Consider the following 13,557-nt stretch of genomic DNA (forward strand, 5'->3'; position numbering starts at 1 on the left):
CTCGGTTTGAGCAGAGGAAGTAAAAGAAGAGCGAAGGGAGGAGAAAGGAGAAAGAAGAAGAGGACGCGGGTGAGAGAGAGGAACTTGCAGCTCGGATGAGGATGGCGAAGGAGGCAGTGCGGCATGGGCGGGGACGCGCGTCGCGCACGGCGTTAGCGGGCGGCGTTCGTGGCCAACTTGGGCACGGCTTGGTCTCTGTGTGTGTGGATACTTCCATAATTAGTGCTAATGATTATATCAATCTCTCAATTAATCCTAATTAAGGTAATTATTACGTGGGTTGTTACACCAGCCAGGGGCTATATATATTATATAGAGAGAGATATATAGAGAGAGACGGTGGGCGGGCGGGCAAAACGGAACAAAAGCCCGTGAGTACGTACTGGTGCAAGTGCAAGCAGCAAGCTAGCAGCTGCATCGTCCGATCCAATATTTCAGCAAGCAGCAAGCCCGGCCAATGATCGAATTGAATGTACAATGTAGTCGTACATACCTCCAACGAAAAGACCAAATTCAATGGAGGCACGGGCTGCCTCAAGCCGTCAATGGTAACAAATAAAAGCAGCAAGCCGCCAAGCCCGTGAGCACTTGCTATGTTGCATCCCATGGGTATGCGCTGCTGTACTGGTTCGTGGGTGCATGCATGCTAGGTGCTAGCTGACAATAATGGATCGGATCATCAGAGCGTGTCGATCGTCGTCGTCAGAACTCAGAAGATGCTTTCGTTTAATTTGCCTTGCATTATATATTTAATTTAATTTAGTTTAGTTTGTGTGGCCTTGAAATCATCAATCGCATGTCCTTCGTCTTCCATCATATATAGTAGTAACAAGTAAGCTAACTATTCTTCTTCAATTCATTCATCATCATATATTCAACCTAGCTATCTCTCGTGCGTACTTGTAAGTAGAACTAGTTGAATTCCTCACGTGTTGCTGCAGGAATTTAATTAAGGTTATAGTTAAGATGATATAGTTTAAGGATATAGTTTAGGTAACATATTTTGGAGATTAATGGAGAAAAATCTAAATAAAATCTCTCTCTCTCTCTCTCTCTCTCTCTCTGTGTGTGTGAAGACAACAAATTAATTTATGAATGATGAATGATAGATGACCATGTACATTCTAATGGACATATGTATAATCGGTGAGTTTCAGAATACAAGTGGCTTTAATAGAAAAATAGAAAAGACTCATCTCATAATAATTGATTTTATATACAGTACTTAAACTGTCACATAATAACACTATAGCACAATGTGTTTCACTGGGAGGGCCCTGCCCCCACTACGTCGGCCGCTGCAACCGTGGAAGACGAAGTCACTGCCACCTCACATCAAACGGTATATCAATACAGACCCATTTGTATTCCACTGCATTTCTCTGTTCTAGCATTCCACTTAAATGGAATGATCTTTCAAAAGTCTTTGATCTATAAGCTGTGAGTAAACAGAGATTGTGATTCAATAAATCTCAAAATCAAAGTAAAAGACAGGATCCCCTATGCTAACGTACGTACATGGAATTCCACCCAAGGATGCTCGTGCTCCGCAATTGCTGTCGAAACTGATGAGCACCCGCGGTGCAATGTGGTACTGGATGGTGAGTGCTCATGCCATCGCCGGTTGCCGGACCATGTGCCATTGGAGTCGCTGTATACCTAGACGTGGGCAGGCGGCTCCAAAGGTGATCGACCAGGGAGCTGCTAGAGAAACTGTCGCAGGTAGATGCTACTCCCTGAGGGCACGAGAGCACCTCAACTCCATCAAAATGCCCCCCTCACATCTTCGATCTGCATGGAGCAACGTAATTAATAATTAGGATAGGGAATTGACAAATCAATTATAATACCAAAGATTAGATTGACGTTTCTCTTTCGTATACCTGATTTCATCGATGGATCGGATCATGTTGAATCTGTGGAGGTCGCCCAAATCTCAGTTGGTATCCCAATAGCCATGCTCCATCAAATCAGTGGTAGAGGGCCTACGCCGTGACGGTTCCATCGATGAGGAATTTATAAGTGACCCTGGTATGGAACCCGAAGAGAGGTGGGAACGTAAGTGATTTTATTTATCTTGGAACGTAAGTGATTGATGGAGATGAATGCTTAGTGCGTGCCATTAGCTGTGGTGTCTCTTGATCTACTAAAAACGGTTCCATTATTTATTTGCAAAGTGAGTAATGAATGAGAATGTATTGAGTAAAGAAGAGGAGCCGAGAAAGAGGTCCTCTTATTCGGGCGATGTGGTTCAACATGAGAGTACACACTACGTACTATAAAAACCATTTATAGGAACACCTCGACTTTTTTAGGGGCAGAACGAAATTTCACCGGTCACTACATAGAGCGGAGTTACTGGTCACCGCTCCGCCCCTAAAAATGCATTTTTAAGGACGGGTCATCCCCTCAAGCGTCCCTAAAAACGAGCTCTAGTTTTAGGGGCGGGTGATGCATGGCCCGCCTCTACAAATAGTTTCACGCAAAAAGATTCATAACTTTTGCATATGATCTCGGATGAAGTCAGACTTTATATCAAAATTATAGAGAATGACAAGATCTAAAACTTTGTAGTTGATAGATTTTTCATTTAAGGTCATTCAATGGTTCAAAAAGTTATTATAAGGTCTCTAATAGCTATAACTATATATTATCTAATATAACTCAAGTCATATTTTGAGGTTTCCACAATCTTGACCTTTATATATACTGGAAATACTTGACCTCTTTTTAATTTCTATAGTTCACTATAACGATAGTGTAGAAGTTTCACTTTTTTATTTATTTTTCTACATGTAAATAATTGAATGAATTTTCAGATAACATAGAAAAATATTTTTAGGAGTGGGTGAGGGGTGACCCGTCCCTACAAATGTCATTTTTAAGGATGGATCACCCCCTACAAATGATTTTCAAATTTATTTAGAAAATTCATTTAATTCAAAAAAATAGCAAAACACATAAAAAAGGCGAAAATTTTATCATAGGCCTATGTGATTTATTGAATTAGGAAAATATTAAAAGCATATTTCAATGTATAAAGTGATTATGAGTGTTGAAACCATAAAGTTGGCCTTGAGTGGCGTGAGATAGTAGAGTGAGTGAGTTGTCTATTATAGTTTTACACTCATAGCCGTTATATACGTTAAAATATGGTTTTGATATTTTTTAAGTTCTACATGTCACAATAGGTTGAAATATCATGGCTGGCGGAACCGTCCGCTCCACATGGGTGGACCATTCGCTCCTAGCAGTCAGCATTTTTAGGGGCGGGTCATCCCCCCACCCGCCCCTGCAAATAATTTGCAAATTTATTTCAAAAATTCATTTAATGCAAAAATAGCAAAACACATCAAAATGTGAAATTTGTACCATAAGCATATTTTAATCTATAGAAAAAGAAAAAATATCAAAAGCATATATAATGATTATGAGTGTGGGAACCACAAAGTAAGTCCTGAGTTGTATTAGAGAGTAAAGTGAATGAGTTATACATTATGGTTTCACACTCTTAATCATTACATAAATTGAAATTTAGATTTGATATTATTTTAAATTTCTACATGTCATAATAGGCTTATGGTAAAAATTCACTTTTTTGGATAAATTTTAATATATGTTTTCATTTAAATAAAATTTTAGATTATTTTAGAAAACATTTTTAGGGGCAGGTCACCCTCTTACCTAGCTCTAAAAATAGAGATAGGGATTCGCGTGATAGGCAAATCTACAAGCTATTGGCCGAATCAAGTACCAGGATCAAAGGCCCACCATCTCTTCGGCCCCCTCTTATTCCTTATCTCCTCCGTGTACTCCATCTCTCTCCATCACTTTCTCTATCTCTCACTTTCTCTCTCTCTCTACCCGTCATCCCCTCCCGCTCCCCTCAGCGAGCGAGCGGAGGCGGCCGCGCAAGCGAGCAGCGGCGGTGGAGCGTGCGGCCGCAAGCACTACTACAATTCTGGATTTTGCGAGGCACTTGAAAAAGGCCTTTGAGACGTACACAAAAAGAAAACGCCTCTGTTAATGCCCAGCATTAACAGAGGCGTTCGTTTCCTATTAACCGAGGCGGTTACGAAAAAACACCTCAGTTAATCGATTAACTGAGGCGGACATTTTAAGACTTCCGCCTCAGTTAATCAATTAACTGAGGCGTTTACGCTATAAAACCCGCCTAAAAAAAAGGCCCAGCCCATTGGCCCAGAAATCCCGATTGCAAGCACACATATATATAGATAGGGTTCGGGTTTGGATTCATTTATCTCCCTCTCTCTCTCCCTCTTCCTCTCCACCACACTTAGCCGTCGGCGCCTCCCTCTCCATCCGCCTGTGCGTGACGCAACGAACGGCCAACCTCTCCACCTCGCGCGGAGGTCGGCCGGCACCGGCTGGATCCAGCGGTGGCTGGGCTCGGATCCGACATGTTTTTGTAACAAGCAATGCAATGCAACAGAGAAGAACATGCGGTAGGCGGCTAGCGGCTCGGCGCCCCTAGCAAGTGGCGGGTGGCGGCGGCGCAAGCGGCGGGCGGGCGGGCGGTGGTGGCGGCCGATGGCGGTGTGGCGGGCGGCAGCGGCCGGCATCGGCACGTCAGATGGGCTCGCCGGGCCTAGATGGGCTCAGCCGGCTTGCCTATTCTTTTTTATTTTTTTTTATTAATAGAGGCGTGCACAAGAACACCTCTGAAAATATTCCATTTACACTGACTATAGCTCTGAGGCGTTTTCAAAAATGCCTCTAAAAATCGAAAATGCACGTCTCTGAAAATAAAAAATGTAGTAGTGAAGGCATATGGCGACAGCTACGAGCATGGGGAGAGAACAGTGGCGGCGGCGGTGCGAGCGCTCGCGCCACAAGCGGCAACGGAGCGCGGGGCCGCGGGGCCGTGTGGCGGCTACGAGCATGGGGCTGCGGTGGCGGCGGTAGCGGTGTAAGTGAGCAGCGCTGGTGTGGCACGAGTGGCGGCAGCCGTGCGAGCGAGCGGCGGCGGCGGTCACAGTGATAGCGAGCCGCAACAGCGAGCGACGACCGCTTAGAGAGAGAGAGAGCGCCATGGCAGCGAGCGATCGCGCGACGCGGGGATCGTGGGCGCAACAGCCGCTCAGAGCAGCTTTGGTATTTTTTTTTATTTGATCAGTTGGAGCGGGTTGCGGCGTGACACGCCCCTGAAAATCCATTTCTAGGGGCGGGTACGTTACCCGCCCCTAAAAATGGCATTTTGCCCGTCCCTACAAATCTTTTCTTTTATGTAGTAGCGATAGAAATAGAGTTAATGAGATGTATATATTAGAGAGAGAGAGAGGCAGTTACAGTAGTAAAGAAAGTTGGTACAACCAACTAACATATATGTCTTGCTAGCACACATGTAACAAAGTCACAAATTAAGCAGCAACATTCAACGCAACGCACTAGCTAGGATGGGATCGGACGGACATCACAAGCGACGTCACCTAGTAGTAGTATATGTATACATGTATATATAATCGTCACGCATGCATGGAGCGCAAATGCAAAATGCATGGCTGCGATGATAATGATGAAGAATCGTCAATCAAACTGGACGATGGAGCTGTAGACGTTGTCCGGCTGCCAGTCGGCGGGGATGACCTGGTCCGCCACCAGCGTCTTGCCGGACTCGTTGGTGACGCGCAGCGAGAAGGGCCCCTGCAGCGGGCGGCGGGTGTCCATCCGCCAGATGGACCCCCACGACTCGCGCATCGGCTCCCACACCCCCGTCGGCTCGCCGTCCTCCGCCCGCGACTCCATGAGGTCCACCTGCACCACGTCGCCGTCGCCGTTGGAGTACTCCACAAGCACCGCCAGGTAGTTGGGGTTGGAGCCGCGCTCGATGTGGAAGGTCACCGTCAGACCAGGGTACTGGCAAGCAACTCTGCAGCAGGCACCATGAGTTAGTAGTTACTAGTTGGAGACCGGGCCCCACCCGATGGCATGCCTAGCTACTTTTAGCAGGAGTAGGAGTAGGGTACTTTTGGCTGGCGGCGGCCGTTACATGCATTAAAATGATTGAATGTTAAAGCGGGTCTGAAAGAAAAAGAGAGAGGAAAAAGTAGTCCAACAATCGAATGGCATGCGATGCAAAAGGAAATAAAAAGAGAATGTGTGTGGTATGTATGGGCAGCACTTGCTTTCCGTTGCTTGTGTGATGGATGGAGCTGAGCATGCATGCCCCGCGCTCGCAAAGGAAGAAGGAAGCGCCCCACTGCACTGCACTAGTGCATGCATGCATTCGATCGATCTTGATGGAGGAATAATTATAATGTAATGCAATGCAACATATATATATATATATATATATATATATATATATATATATATATATATATATAGTACAATGCAATGCAATGCAACATAGGAGTAGTATATACTAGCAGCAGGCTACCTCTTGAACTGTATGTCGATGATGCCGGCGTGCCTGAGCTCGTCGTTGCGGTCGTCCTTGGCCATGGCGCCGAAGGCTGTTCCGCTGAGGTCCAAGTGGTAGGGCGCCACCGGGTAGTAGTTCATGTCCGTGATGATGACCGTCTCCGGGATGCCGGAGCAAGCAGGGTGGGCAACGCAGCGGATCTGGTAGCAGGAGCCGCATCCTTTGCCGTCCTTGAAGAGCGGCTCGTTCCCGCAGGACGTCATGGCCGAGAAGGGCGGCAGGTTCACGCCCTTGAAGCCGCAGGCGCCGCCGTTGTCGTCCGGGCCGGCGCCGTTGGGGGCGCCGTACCACGTCGCCCGGGCGTTGAGCCACGACCCGTCGCCGGCGCTGGAATTCGGTGGTGGTGTCGTCGTCGGTGCGGCGGCGGCGGCCTTGTGCCGCCCGGTCTTGTGCTTGGAGCCGCCGCAGCTGGTGCCATGAGCCAGGAGCAGGCAGAGTAGCGCAGCGGCGACGGCGCGGGAGGACACCTGCTTGTAGTAGGCGGCTGCCATCATCATGTCGTGGTACGTACTGGCACTGGCCGGTGTGGTCGTCGATCGATGATGTCCGATCCGATCCATGTGTGTGTGTTTATATATATGTCCTGCTAGCTACAATATTAATGACTGGATGCATGGGTTGGGTGATCACATGCGCTTGGCTGCTTCTGCTGCTTTCAGCTTAATTTGGCCTTTGCATTCTCGTGGGGGGTTCACGGGCGACCCTGCATGTCCTGCTAGCTAGCTACTTACCACCACTCGTGATATATGCTAGCTAGCTAGAGACATTTTTAGTAGAGCGAGGTACGTAGCAATATAATGGAGGTCGTTGTTATACCGTACCGACCGAGATCCATCGTGGATGGATGGCCTGCAGGTGCCAACAGCCAGCTCCATCTAGACCACAAAAACCAACCAAGCAGCCAGGCAACTGGTGGTGGCGGTGGTTGCGACATACTGTACTGTACACTACCTGCCTGCGCTGTCCGTGAACAAAGTAGTATATTCTTTTGATTGCTACATACTGACGACCATCATATCCGATCGATCCGCCTGATTATACGGTACTAGCTAGTATATTGTACGTATGCTTGATTGAAACAGCTAGCTAGCCAGCTACCCTTTCTGAGTGCAGCATGCATGGTCGGCTATATATACATGTTGTGCCCCAAATAAATCAGGAATAGTATAATATTACATGGTCGCCAACAAAATGTCATAGGGGTGGCGGTCGGGTCCTCTCCTCCTCCTACTACCCTCGCCGCTGCCCGAGCATGCTGCGACAAGTCTGCGCGGGCGCTTGCTAGCGAGGCGGCGGCGGGGCTATCTTCATTAATATTTCTGCCTCGTCTCCCCTCTCCCAGTGGCGGCTTCATGTTAAAGTTCCAGACAATACATGTTGAGATGATCCAGACAATACATCTACTGGACATAATGCATGTACCAACATATGCCCGTTACATCAAGGACATCATCAACAACAAGCGACCTTTAACGGAGGTTGTCAAGCTTACGGAAGAGTGTGGCGCAGCTATATTCAACCAACCTCCGGAAAAGAAGAAAGATCCAGAGTGCCCAACAATCACATGTTCAATAGGAGCACAACACTTCAGCCATGCTTCGTGTGATCTTGGGGCAAGTGTCAGCGTGATGCCTAAAGCCATCTATGACAAGCTAAACTTCACGCACCTCACGCCGACACCAATGCATCTCCAGCTAGCTGATTCTTCAATTTGTTACCCAGAGGGGATCGCAGAAGATGTTCCAGTTAAGGTTAGGGGCTGCTTCATCCATGTCGACTTCGTCATGCTTGACATGGATGTTTCCAAGGAAACTCCACTTATCCTTGAACGCCCATTCTTGAGCACCACGGGGGCACAGATCAATGCTGGAGCCGGATAGATCCGTTTCAACGTCAATGGCAAGGAAGAAAAGTTCTCGTTCCAGCCCAAGATAGAACAAAGGTCCATGATCAAAATCAAGTGTGGGCCAAATCCACAAGGCATTATAGAGGTCGTAGTGACACCAAGAAGGAAAGACAACCCAGACCTCGACACCCCAACAAGATCAACCATCCAAAAAGGCGGGAAAGCAAGTGCAGCAATCCATCTCTACTTCTCCTAGAACGGATGCCCCAGCATGAACAATGCCGGAGAAAAGTCTTGCACGTCGGACTCTAAACGACAAGCCCTTGCCAAAGGTAAATGGTATTTATCTCATATTTGCCTTTTCCACCATTTGAATTCTTTTGGTTTTTCACCCTTTTTATTTTTCTCCACTGCATAATTTTAAAAACAAAAAGCACAAAATATTTTTCTGCATGCTGGAATTGTTCTAGCACTTTTTCCTTTTTACAAAAATACCAAAAATATTTTCTGAGTTTTGAAATCCTTTGAAAAATTTTTGAATATCTTTTCGAGCAAAACTTTGGCCATGCACTAAGTTTTTGAATCAAGTGACCGTTGGAGGAGCATCTGGCCAAAGTAGGGAACTAGCGGGCCCGGCCTGGGGCTCGCCGACTCCACATGTCAGCCGACCCAGGGTGACCATTGCTAGGGCCCCACTTTTCCAAGGACTCACTTGCCGTTGTGGCCTTGTCCTCCACGGGTGCATACGCCATTCTCTTTTCAAATAGAGGGCGAGAAGGGGGTGTGAAGCTCTCATGCTCTCTCACTCACTCTCACACTCCCTCTCACAAACTTTGCTTGGGTTTTCATTGGATTTTGGCTCAACTTTGATTTCAAGAAATCTCTCTTTCTCATTTCTTTGCTGCAAGGTCATCCACCTCTTGGAGGAAATACTTTCAGGTAAGGATTTCATTTTCGTTTCACTAACGTAACTCGAATCAAGTTGTTCTTGGTTCGTTCTTGTTGCAAGCATGAGGGTGTAGGATGGAAGATTTCCGGTGCTCTCAAGAAGATGACGGGGTCAAGCTTATGCCGTTCGCGGGGTGGGTCGAGCTCCCTTCACTCTCCCGAACCTACACCAACACCGACAACGATGGACTATGAGCAAGTCGAACAAGAAGAACAAATGGAGGAGCAAGCTGCAGAACCGCAAACCAAGGACATGGAGATTGACGATGAAGATGCACCGTATCTCGACTTGCGGGATGGTCACAAACATCAAGCCTACACCATGCTCAAGCATCGAAGCTTTGGTCATACCAAAGCCTTCGACCCGGACCTCCTGGAGAAAACAGATATGGACATTGACTTCGCTCACGTTTGTCATGCAGTCGGATGGGATGTCATGCAGAACGGTTCTCGTCTCCTCACCAACCAGTTTCTTCTTGCACACTTTGGGAGGAAAGTAAGGGTGTTCCTTTCTGATTTTTTTAGGAACAAACACTACTTTACTTGGCGAGATTTCAGCCACCTCCTTTGTTTTAGTGACCATTTGCCAGTTTTCCTTAAAAAAGTTTGCCGCGGTTTTAATCGACATGAGTTTTGGAGTTTGATTTTGGGTCAAGTTGTTCATGGCAAGTTAGCACCTCGGTGCAATGAGATTCAAAATCCGACTCTTCGTTTGATGCACAAGTGGGTGGCCATCACTCTCTTTCCAAGAGATGATCCACGACCAGTGCGGAATGATGAGTTGATGATATTATACGCCATGATCAACAAGATCCGGGTCTCTCCGCTAAAGAATTGGTTAAGCAGTGGCTCACAAATTTTAGGGTGACGGGTCCTATTGAGTGCATTTTTTTGGTTACTCGCATCGTATCGAACATGGGCATCTTATACGGGAACCACGTTCCCTTCATTGAGGATGATCGTGTTTTGATCGATGAATTTTATTTGGTTCAAGGCAACACACTCAAGAAATGCCCGAATGATTCCTTGGTTTTCTTTTCCTTAGGTTATGCTAATGAAATCCTATTGCCAAACGTGGGGTATCATTTGTATAATTGCTGTTCGCTAACCATACCTCTTGTTCCACAAGAGGAAGCCCGTCGGCACAGTGTTTCTGGTTTGCCTGGCAGGCCTACATGGAACGAGGCCAGAAGGGAAGAACTGCAACAGCCACAACCACAACCTTCACATCAACATGAGGCTGGTGGTTCGTCGTGGTAAAGTGCCAGCTCCAGTGAGTGGGCACGACAAGCACCTGGGCGCCTGTCCACCAGTTCTAGCTCCAGCGGGATGTCACACCCGGTTTTAAGGACAAAACCGAATGCATAACTATATGTATGCCAGGATCAAGTTCCATACATATAGAGACATTATAAGTGAATAATCAGTAACAGTATCATGAAAAACATAACTAAAATAAATAAAGGACTATCAGAGTTATACAGGTTATCCTGGAAAGGAAGGCTTCAAATTTCACAGGCAATCGACTGGGGGTTGCGTACGCCTAGAACTCAGCATCATCCTCAAAATACTTCTCAGCAATTTTCCCATCTGAGCAACAGTAAGTAAGGGTGAGTACACTTATGGTTGGTACTCAGCAAGGCTACAAGAAATAACCAGAATGTGATTTATATCCATCTTTAAATTTATTAATCATGTGAGGGTCCAAGCCGCTCTTGACCGTGAGCACGGCTAACCTGTTAGTTTTAACTCTGCAGAGGTTGTACACTTTCACCATGATTCGCGTAAAAGTCCCAAAGAACTTTAAACCCAACCACGCATGTGCTAGCTAGGCACAATATCACACTCCCGAGGTGTGATTGCATAGGGACGCTACGAGGCCTTTACAAAGATTCCCTAACCCGTGACAATCCGCTAAGGTTTCAAGTCAAAGCAGTCATAACACTTTCCTAATGAGGTGGTACCTTGCCAAAGGACCATTAAACAATATCAATTGCCCCAAGAGGACCGAGCTATACCCCGTCGATGCATCCCCTCTTTCCATTTCGGTAAGATTGTCACAAGCTAGAGTTTCTAATTAATCAGCCAAGACCAGAGCCATATAGTATTGTGGTTGTACTATTTTCTTGGGTGGTTCTCCATGTTCCAATTAAATCATAATACTCTTGTAAATAAGCATAGATAGAAGTATGGTTAGGGTCACTTGCCTTTCTCCAACGAAAAGCTACTCTTACTGCTCTTCAGCTTTTGCTCACTTGAAATTCTTGATTCTTCAATCTTCGAACAGCAATTCTTCTACTCGAAGCAATCATGGGTAAACATACAAAGCAAACAAAACAATACAACTAAGAACATTACACCAAAACAAAAGAAACACTTTAAAAGAACGTACTGAAGGATAGGGCTTGCTGCTACAGTTACGAGGGCGCAAGAAACACAGAAAACAGAGCTAAAATGGCGATTCTATAGACTAAACGGTGCTTCAGGGATCTAGTTGTGATTAACTACGGACATGAAGGCTAATAGAAAAGACTTGCAAGACACAACAAAGTGTGCTCACAAAGGATAACAGGATGATAGAGCTATTGCACACGTGACTAGGATCACAAAAGCGCAAGAATCGATGACAACGGAGCTAAAACGAAGAAGTTATGGCTAAAACATGGTTCTAGGGGCTTATTTGTAAGAGAACAGAGCTTTCAGGGGCTAGATCTGAAGAAACCGGGGACTAAAACATAATTAAACCCTAAACTCGAGGGCTAGCATGCAAAATTGCAGCTCAGGGACGGCGGATTCTATTTTATGAAAGGACAGGGGCTAAACTGAAAAGAAAGGGCTTAAATCTAATTATTTTTGAACTACAGTGGAGTGCGGGTTGATTTTGGTAAAACTGAGGGGCTCTTTTGAAAAAGTGTAGAGGCGGCTTAGATCCGGCTCGGTTCTGGTGGATCGGATCCGTTGGATCTTGATCCAACGGCTGAAGCGGGGTGGGACGGCTCGACGCTCGGCTCAGGCTCAGCCGCGGCTCAGCTCTCGGTTCTAGACACAAGCGGCGGCTGGAGGCTCGGCGGATCGGTTCGGGACGGCTCGGGGGCGGGGTGAGCGGTGCGGGGCACCGGCGGTCGGCGGCGCGTGGCGGCGGGTTGCCGGAGTTCACCGTTTTTGGTGCTCCGGGGCTCGGATTTAGGCGCGGCTTGGCCTGGGAGCACGCGGGGGCGAAGGTGAACTCGATCTAGGGTTTCAAGTGGGGCCTAGGCAGGCGGAGCAAGGCGCACAGTGATGGCGCGGCGGAGCAAAGCTCCGGCGAGCTAATCCCGGCGAAGGAAAGCGCGAGAGAGAGGGAAAAGAGGTCGGCAAGCCTTACTACCTCGATGCGAATCTCCTGGAAGACTTGGCCGGCGAAGAGCGGCGGCGAATAGACAGTTCGGCGGCGGCTAGAGCTCAAGCTTGTTAATGGCGGTAGCGCTAGGGTTTCGCGAGGGCGAGGCGACTACGGCTCGGTTGGATGGGTTCAAGGGGTGCGGGCGGCGCCTTTTATAGGCCGGGGCCGAGACCCTTGGCGTGCGTGCCAAGGCAGGCAGGCGCGGCGCAGGCTCGGGATGCGGGCGGACTCGGGAGAGTCCCAGTCCTGCCTGACGCGGGGAGGGAGACGAGCCTGGCGGTTGGGACCTGCTTGGCAGTGAGAGGGAGAGGGCGCCGGGTTGGGCCAAAAAGGAGGAAACGGGCCGGATGTTGGGTTGGGCTGTAGGAAGAGAAAAAGGAAAAGAAAAGAGGAGGGGGTTTGGGTTGGGCCGAAAACCGAAGGAGAAAAGGAAAGGGTTTTCTATTTTCAAACTAGAATCAAACAAATTCAGTTTAAATTCAAACTCAAATGAATTCGAATTCAAACTAAACAACAACAATAAAACAATGCAATTCAGCATGATTGCAACACAAATCGAGCAAACTTATTTAAATTTTGAAAAGCAACTAATATTTATTTTTTTACACTAAATTCTCTGTGAAGAAAACAAATGTTCGGAAAATTTTAAAATTATGAGAAAATTGTTGTTTCATTTTTAATTTTAATCACATCCTGAAATTTGAAAATTTTAGGGTGTGACACGGGATTCCACCTACCGCCCGATGTTCAGCATCGTACAGAGGCTTTAGGTCTCTTACTCAGCAACTGGGCAAGCTGAACGTTCGCGCCAACAACATCAACGAGTCGCTAGGATAGCACATCCAGTCCACATGGGACTGGCAGCGACATGCAGGCGAGAGGATCCACACCATGGAGCAACGACAATTGCAGCTACAGGAGGGTGGAGGGCTTACT

At 47.1% G+C, this 13,557-nt stretch overlaps 1 protein-coding gene across 1 annotated transcript; it reads right to left on the bottom strand.

Moving 5' to 3' along the window:
• Positions 1-5,292: 5,292 nt before the first annotated feature.
• Positions 5,293-6,999, bottom strand: LOC120692500 (expansin-B7-like). The gene is made up of 2 exons (XM_039975817.1): positions 6,401-6,999; positions 5,293-5,890 (listed from the first exon to the last, which is right to left on the bottom strand). The coding sequence occupies exons 1-2, from the start codon at positions 6,940-6,942 to the stop codon at positions 5,548-5,550; spliced, it is 885 nt and encodes a 294-aa protein (XP_039831751.1). The 5' UTR covers positions 6,943-6,999; the 3' UTR covers positions 5,293-5,547.
• Positions 7,000-13,557: the final 6,558 nt, after the last annotated feature.

Source organism: Panicum virgatum, chromosome 9N (assembly GCF_016808335.1).
Source record: "Panicum virgatum strain AP13 chromosome 9N, P.virgatum_v5, whole genome shotgun sequence".
Lineage (NCBI taxonomy): Eukaryota > Viridiplantae > Streptophyta > Magnoliopsida > Poales > Poaceae > Panicum > Panicum virgatum.